This window comes from Macaca fascicularis, chromosome 4 (genome assembly GCF_037993035.2).
Source record: "Macaca fascicularis isolate 582-1 chromosome 4, T2T-MFA8v1.1".
In the NCBI taxonomy this organism is placed as follows: domain Eukaryota; kingdom Metazoa; phylum Chordata; class Mammalia; order Primates; family Cercopithecidae; genus Macaca; species Macaca fascicularis.
Window position 1 is genome coordinate 121656528 of NC_088378.1, and position 9114 is coordinate 121665641.

A 9114-nucleotide genomic window follows, 5' to 3' on the forward strand; every position below is an offset into this window, starting at 1 on the left:
ACATTCAATATATTCTCCCTCATTTATTTACCAATTCAATAAACATCTATTGAACACCTACTATGTGTCAGAGTACAATATCACTGGGACACACAAAAAAAATGAAACTAACAATGTTCTTTGTTTTCATGGAGCTCATAGTATAGTGAGTGGATACAAATATAAACAGTAAATACAAGAAATAAGCAGATTATCTATTATATTACAAGGCGACAAGTGTTAGAGAAAAGGAAACAAAGTAGAATGTAATGACCCACAATCCTGGCCTATAGTAATTTTAAATATGATTTGTCATGGAGCCCTATTGTAAAGGCTGAAAGAAGTGTTCATAAAAGCACATCTGGAATGTGTGGGGGAACACCTGGGAGAAAAGAATTGCTGAGAAGAGTAATTCAGGAGGTGAGTCCTGGGAGAGGAAGTTGGAGAGAAAATATCTTGACAAATTGATTACCCAGGGATTTTAAGGAGTTAGAAAAGATCTTGACTTTTATTCTGAGAGCAATTCAAAGGGGAGAGACATAATTTGAATTTTTTAAAGGTCTTTCTGAAGTTATTAAAATAATATAAGTAGTAAATAATATAGGTGGTAAATTATATTAACTAAGTCCATAATAATACAAGCAATGAGGAATGGATGTAGAATTCTGGATCTGTTAAAGGTAGAGTTAGCTAGATTTCATGAGGGAGTAAATTTTGCCTGTGGCAGACAGAGGGGTAAAGAATGACTCCAAGATTTCTTGTCTGAGCAATTGGAAAGATTGAGCTGTGCCATTGACTAAAATGAGAAGGATACTAGGTGTAACAAATTTTGGTTGGACAATTGATCCAATTTTGGACGTGTAAAGTTTGTCATATCAAATAGATTTAGCAAGTGGTTAAGAGAAGAGACAGAAAATGAGAGTGGAGACAGTAATCTTTTGCGTTGGCAAGACAGGATGACATCTAATGCAGAGATTAAGGGATTAGCTCTTCATTAGAGCATGGGGATGCTTTATTCATTCATAAACAGGAAGGGCAGAATACACAGAGTTAGATGCTGATTGGTAGATTAATTTGGTATTGAAAGTCTGTGGAGAGTCTCAGGAATCTTCAATTGGATCATTGAATTGAAGGGAGCAAGATCATTAGCTGAGAGTGAAGACAGGAAGTATGTTTTGAAATTGCAAGGAGAGCTGAGAATTTGTAAAGGCGTTTTCAAGGAGTGTGTAAGTTGAGTAGGCTGTAGGTATTCTTCACAACTGTCCTGTTTCTGGCATCTTTTCTCTGTTATTTGTTGAAGATTTCATTTATTCTTATATATTTGAACACATATGACTTTGCCATTCTGTGAATCAAATATTCTTAAAAGTTTTTCCAATGTTATATGGTTCTAATTAGTAAACACAGATATTCTCAAGTCTCTTTCATCTTACAAAAATCCTCCCATATTTTTTTCTTAATTTTTCTTCAAGCCACTTTCTAATCTGCCTTATTCTCTTCTTCATCAAATTTCTTGAAAAGAATCTTAGACCCATAGTCTTCACTTAAGTAACTCATTTACACTCTTCCCACCAATAATTCACTCACATCAATTAACTGAAACTCCTCTTGCTCATGTTATAAATGTTTCATAAAGCAAACTCAAAGGTTTACTTTAATCATTTATCTTGCTGGACTTATGAACACATGCTAGAATTGACTGCTATTTTGACAATTATCAATTGAATTATCTATTTTTGATAGCCTTCAAAATGTCAATGGCCTTCAATGTCTTGTCCCTGAATCCCCTTTCCTCTTATTTTTATGTGCTTTCTCTGTATTGTCTTGTTAACGCCAATGACTTCTCCTATCAAATCTTTTTCTCAACCTCCGTCTTAAACCACAAAACTGTATTTATTACTACTTCGTGAACCTACTGGATAGCCTCCAAATTCTTTATCATAATGCGTTCAAAATGAACTCATGTTACTCACAAGGGCTAAAATCTGTTCCATGTCTTTTATTCTGTTTCAGTATCAAACATACATCCTAAAGGCCAAAACATTGTCATTTCATAATCAGTCACGCAGTCTTACAAGCTAAAAGACTTCTGGTTATTGCTTCTCTATGTTCCAGTTTCCTTTCCCCGCAAATCCAAAACTTATCTATTGGGCTACTTCTCATTCAGAAATATCTTCTAGTTTAACTTTCTCCTCTTTATTTTCATTAACTTAATTATCTTATTCATCGTTTCTCATTTAGACTGTTTTAATAAACTTCAACATAGATTTCCTACTACAAAAATTTCTCTACTTCCTCCCTTAAGAGAAAAAAAAGTTGGAAAGGTACTTAAAATCTCATCAGTTTTACCACTCCATTCATGATAATATTCAACTCCTTAGCTTGGTAGGGCCTTTTGCCACCTTTGCCCTGCTTGACTTTCTAAAGTTCACATCCATATGATTTCTATTGTGCTAAAAGGTCATACCATTCTGCATAGATCACACATTCTTTAAAACACAGTATCTATGTTGAGGATACATCTTTTTGCTTGTAAGACCTTCTCCACAATTTCAGGAAAATATGCTTTTATATTTTGAAGATTCAGCCACCTGTCAGCTACTTAGTGAAGCAATGAAACATATATTGCTTTTGAGTCCAACAAACCTAGCTTTGTTTGCTACTTGCTCTCCTACTCCCTCTGAATCCTTACGCAGAGCTGAATTGAACTATCCTTATATATGAAATGGGAAATGTTATTGGAGGAGTAAATCAAAAAATAAATATAACTGGCTTAGAAAAGAATCTGAAAGCTAGGGAACACTTAATAAAACCTAGCTATTAGTAGTGGCTGTGGTAGTAGCAGTTAAAGTAGTAATAGTCAAAATAGACTACTCCAGGAAGAGTTTACAACTCTTTCTTTTATGATGCAAGGACATTTTGCTTATATCTCAGAATTGCCTTTAAAAGTGATGCATTTTTTTTCTCATCTATGTCATCATCTCCCAACAAATAGTAGTTGTCTTTTGAGGAAGAAGAGCTTAAATGTTTTATCTATTTTTGTCCCCACCTAGCACAGGACCAACACAACATATTTGCTGACTAAATGTGTGTATGAATCACAAAGAAAGCATTCTCTTCATTTAGCAGTAAAAGTAGAGAAAAATATGTAAATTAAGAAAAGTTTATTTTAATCTGCTATAAATCTATAAATTATTCATTTACAATGACAATGAAAACTTGCTTCATAAAATTATGGGCCAAATAATATTTCCTTATCTATTTTCTCATTTGATTGCCACACAACCCTCTGAAGTATTATTAAATGCATTTTTTCAGTTAAGGAAACTGCAAATATAGGGCTTAAGTCATTTGCTAAGCTGATAGGAAATAACTGATGAATAATTTGTAATAAAGCATAGAAAGTTTTTTATTATATAATATGAATTAGGTCCCTATCTATAATAACGTATGTATTCACTCACTCTTTTTTTCCAGTTATTTATTGTATTTATTGAGTATTTTGTTTCAAGCATTTTGCTATGTGCTGAAATAAATCAGTGAATGAGGTATACAGTGGCCCTGGCCTACTGTAACTTTCAGACCAGAAGTTTGTGGTTAAACTATAGCAAAAAGTCATAGCAGGAATTAAACACTAGTAACAATGTGATAGCAGGGCATAAACAGTGAGTAACAGTGCTCCACTTAGGGTAAGGATTTATAAGGTTTTAGCATGAAATCCAAAAGACAAATAAAGACAAAGGGAATGAGAATGACCTGATTTTGAAGGCTTATTAATTTTTTAACACCGTAAGAGCAGCCTGCATGTTTTATCTCATTATATCTTTTGAAATTTCAATAAAACCTCAATGTAATGAGGAAACTGAAATCCAGTGATCTAAATCATTTGTCCTATATAGCAAAATGACAAATAAAATATCCAAGCATGAAACTTAATTCTATCTGATTTTGAAAGATCATATCTTTTCAAACTTTCTACTGATCCCATAGCCTTGCTTCTGCCTTGACTTCAGCTTCTATCCAGCAAGAGCAAACATCCTCCAAAACATAACTCTTTTTACTTTCAACACTGCCTCCCTCTACCTTCAACTCTGCACTTATGGATGACATTTCCAGGAGCATCATGAGGTAGGTGAAGCAGTCACCCTCAGAGACGTTATTTGCGAGGAGATGGAGAGATATATGCCAGACACTTCACTTGGGAGAGTGAAAAACTCTACATACCGCTTGGAAAAACTAACATTGAGTCATGGATACCACTGAGCTTTCAACCTCTAGTTTTCTAACAGATTTGTTCCCATCTGCGTGCATGCAGGATTGTGTTGATGTCCACAGCACATCTCCACTCTATTTGTGGTACCTCACTCTTGATAAGACTCCCAGAAACCTTTTGGAATATATTCTCCTGACTGAGGCCCCAAACTAGCATTTGAATTTCTCTCTTTTTTATGAAAAATAGTTATCATGGGCTCAATTTCTCTAGTGATGTACAAAATGTGCAGAAGTATAAGTGAATGAAAGAGATACTACCCATCTTTCCTCCAAACAATTTGTTTTTACATGGTGTGTATCACCCAGTTTCATCTCGCATAGATACTCATGCACTTATGGATGACAATTGTATAGCATTCAACACCTTAAAATTGTTTTTATATATACTTCATAATCAATTTTCATAACAATACAAAGAGATGTTATTCTCATTCATAATTTACACATGGCAAACCTTTGATTCTACAGTGAGCCATAATTTGCAAATAAATACTAAGCAATAGAACCAATCTTACAATGCATGCTTTTTGTTTTTATATGGTTCTATAGATTTCCTCATAACTCAAAACTTTCTTGTTCTTTAAAAAATAAAAAAGAACAAAATTAGTACATTTTAAATATTACTATTATTTCTGTAAGTCTATGCATTTTTCTAATTTGAATGTATCTTAAAAACCACCATAGATTTTGGTGATTTTAGAGTTGACAAAATATAATGACTCAGGAATGTTGATTGGCTTAAAAAGTTTCTATCCTAGCAACAGTTACAAAAAGTAAAAGCAATTAGGCATCATTGTCTTTCTGACTTCAAGTGATATCAAATATGTCTCTGAAATAACTTCAGATTTCACCAAAATTCACCAGTGGTAGGGATTCTGTCATTATAAATTAGTTTACCATTCACTAAAACATATATATATATTTATATATCAAAAATATATAATTTACATGTAATATATAGATTTACATGTCATATATATGTCTATATGTATGTGTGTGTGTGTATATATATAAATACTTTTTTACATGTCAAAATCCACCTGACAGTCTCTTCCACCTTACATTTAATTATTTTCTACCAGCTTCATTAAGGGCAATAAGTAAGTGCTTTCGAGATCTTCTCTAGTTTTTCTCTATTTCGGAACCTAATGCTTGGTGAATACTAGGTACTAAAATAAATGCCTACCATTTTGAGTTGAAATGAAACATTTTTCCAAATTTCAATTAGATTCTATATAGACAATTAAGTTCTATTAATAATATTACATAATTTAAATCTGAATTCAATTCAATTCATTCTCCAAATTTTAACAAAATTATTTTGCCTCATTTTTCCTGACACATATATGCACACATAACAAAATTTAATACTCAAGATATATTTCTGATAATTATGTTTATTATATTATATCATCCAGATAGGTAGAATGACTGACCACAGATAGGTAAGTACATTGATAAAATTGAAGAATAAAAATATGCCTGACTCCAAAGTCTCTTTTCTACTCCAAAGGCATTTTCAGAGAACAGTTGAATCATTAAGAACAATAAAACTTTAAAGTAGCAAAATAATTTGCCTCTATTTACTACAGTTTAATGTATGAATAGAAAACTGTGATTGTGGAATCTCAGAACATCTTTCTTTTCATTGTCTTAGATGGTTCACAAGAAACTATAAGAGAATACTAATGTGAGGCTCCTCTTTTTACTAGATAGGCAGTGTGCAACAAAATTATGTTTCTCTATGTATATCTAAAATACTTTAGTTTTTAGTTTTCTCAATCAATTGCCCTATCAGTGAAGTCAGTACATTAGAAGTCTTCTCTAGTTTCTCTATGATTACTATTTGTGTGACCACTATGTTCAAATAGAAAAGAGATAAAGAATCAAAATAAATTATAACGATTATAGAAGGGCTTATAAATTGGCTGCAATAACAAAGTATCACAACAAATGTTTGACAAAAATACATACAATTAAGTACCAAATTGTGTGTCACTTGCTCATTATTACTGTAGATTGAGCCAGCTGAAGTTTAGTATGGATGTGAGTTGCAAGATAAGGGCATAAACATTTTGTGCCAGTGTAATGTTAGTAGCTCAGTCATTTTCTAAAGTGATTCATAAATTCTGCTACAAAACAACTTGATATTCCATTCTCTCCAACTTGCACGCACATGATCTCATAACTGTAACAGTTTTTGTCTTTCTTTAGCAAGAAAACCCCAAATCAATAATAGACTAATAACTTCAGATATTTTTCTTGATTGCAGCCAGAAACTATTTTGAACCAAAGTATAGATTTGAGAGATGCGAAAAAGTGAGAGGAATATGTAAAACGTTTTGTGATGATGTTGAATATGATTATGGATACTGCATTAAGTGGAGAAGTCAGTGCTGCGTATAAACTCGGAAAAGAAGTACTATTGAGGATCAAGTCTGGAACAGAGATGCATGTTTTTCACTGAAGAGTAGGTAAAAAAAAAAATGTTTGCAACATTTAATGAAAATACACACTTTTAAATTCTAAATATATCTATTTACATACAAAGAATTTAGTCTCTGCTTATTCATTGGGGATTTTTGTATTTCAAACTGATGAACACATTAGCAAAACAAGGAAACAGACTCTAATTATGCTTATAATCTCATTATTTCCGCTTTGACTCTCAGACATTCATATTACTTATCTGAGTTACTCTGCTCCCTCTCTAAATATGTGTATGTGACCTTATTGCCAGCTTTGCTCTGAGGATTATGGTTATCTTCATATATCCTGGTTTCCACACCAAAATCCCTCTAAGTCATCTACTCTTCTTTAACAGAAAATGTGTTTCTTCCCTTACAAATATGACAGCTACCAATTTTGACCTGTCTGATGTGTTTTTGCATACATTTAACAATACTATGCTTTTGAAATGATACAATTTAACACTGCTCTCTCTGTAGGGTAATTAAGCACTATTCATAGCACGGCAAAAGGATAAATAACAAGATCTGAGATACAGAGCCCCTTTTAGCCGCGTGATTCTTTTTTCAAAGAAAATCTCATAAAGAATCTCAAGAATAGGTACCTTTGTTTCAGCAGGGTAGGGCTGGTGTCTGGCTAACTCAATTTTATACCCTCAGAGAATGTGTCTAATGAAGGAAATTTCAATTTGGTTGAGGCAAGAGTTAGAATCCCATAACTATGGACAGTTTTGTGTAACAAAGCTCAGTTAGCTGATGAGTAAAGCTGACTCATAACTCAGAATAACTCCTGTTTCTAAGATCCATCATGAAATCTAGCTGAGTTAGTTTTGCCTAAGAGGATAATGGTAGACATATTTGTAGGAGGGCTGTGCAGCTGATGTTCATATGGAAAACTTGGGAAATGTTACAGTAATCCTAGGAACGATGAAGATACAGGAAAAGCAGAGATTGTGTAGTAGCAAAAATGAGGACTTTCTTGGACACCATAGGAACAATATTATTTACCCCAAAAATCTTCTCTAAGGAAGGATGGCTTTTTTGTTTCCAGCAGTAGTGCTGCAGAGGTCAGAGATGGGGTGATGTTATTTAGTTTAACAGATATGACATGTACCATGTGCTTATAATTGACTAGGTTACTGTAACTGAAATATTTAAGGTTTTTTTTAACATAGATTTAGAGATATAAGGTTCCATCTAATCAAGGCAAGCAATAAATGTCTGGATAGACAGCTCTACAGAAAAATCTTACTGTTTTTGTGAAAGTACAATAATCTTTCTTACTACTTGCCCTTTGATGATAACACTATTTAACCAAGCATAGAACTCTTTTTATTCTTAATAAGCCCCAAAGAGGCAAAACTTTTCAGTTCCCTCATTTCAACACCTTACATGTGAAGAAAAGTCTTTTAATGCCTTTCTACTAATAAATTTTCTATCATGAAGATTCTTCTTTTTATTTTCTTTTTTCAAAAAAATTATGTTCTGGCCAGGCGCGATGGCTCACGCCTGTAATCCCAGCACTTTGGGAGGCCGAGGCAGTGGATCACGAGGTTAGGAGATCGAGACCATCCTGGCTAAACGGTGAAACCCCGTCTCTACTAAAAATAAAAACAAAATATATCCGGGAGTGGTGGCAGGCGCCTGTAGTGCCAGCTACTCGGGGGACTGAGGCAGGAGAATGGCATGAACCCGAGAGGCGGAGTTTCAGTGAGCCAATATCGCTCCACTGCACCCCAGCCTCCGTGGCAGAGGGAGACTCTGTCTCAAAAAAAAAAAAAAGCAACAACAAAAAAACATATATATATATATATATATATATATATATATATATATATATATAAAATGTTCTCTTTTAAGATCAGAATTTCACCAGGTAGTAGAAACTTTTATGCAGGGATATTTGTATTGCTGAATTAGAGAAGGAATCACTGGTTTATTTCTTGGCAAAATAATGATAATGTTCTAGGTATTAAAAAATCATTGCATTAATTACATCACTATTATTTAGTTACAGTTATTTAGATTCTAATCTTGTTGACACTGTAAAGTGTTGGAGAAAATATTTGAATATAGTTTTCAGCACCAAAAACTTATCTGTGGTAATAGTGTGTAGCTAGAGTAAGGACTGTTTACGTTTTCCTTATCTTTAGCCTATTGTCAGTGAACTAATTCCCATTAAGAAAAATACTACCTTATTATTCTCTTTTGGGTACTACCAGAATATCACATCCATTGACCTTTCTTTGAGTACAACTTGTACTACCCTTCCAACTATAAGGGAACCTGAATATAGAATGTAATAGCTAATAGCTTACAAGCTTACATAAGAGCTATCTTTTAGTGGGATTTCTTTTTTTCTTCCTTCTTTTTTTTATTTTTATTTTTATTTTTA

The 9114-nt window shown here is 33.2% G+C and overlaps 1 protein-coding gene across 1 annotated transcript; it reads left to right on the top strand.

Moving 5' to 3' along the window:
* The first annotated feature begins 623 nt into the window (after positions 1 to 623).
* Positions 624 to 6715, top strand: LOC135964408 (beta-defensin 110-like). The gene is made up of 2 exons (XM_065543111.1): positions 624 to 714; positions 6524 to 6715. The coding sequence occupies exons 1-2, from the start codon at positions 624 to 626 to the stop codon at positions 6655 to 6657; spliced, it is 225 nt and encodes a 74-aa protein (XP_065399183.1). The 3' UTR covers positions 6658 to 6715.
* The last annotated feature ends 2399 nt before the right edge of the window (positions 6716 to 9114 follow it).

Excerpts from the sequence above, each read along its gene's own strand:
- LOC135964408 (XM_065543111.1), top strand. The coding sequence starts at position 624 with ATGAGGAATGGATGTAGAATTCTGGATCTGTTAAAGGTAGAGTTAGCT. Across the intron at positions 715-6,523 it reads TGCCTGTGGCAGACAGAGGG|CCAGAAACTATTTTGAACCA; the intron begins GTAAAGAATGAC and ends TCTTGATTGCAG.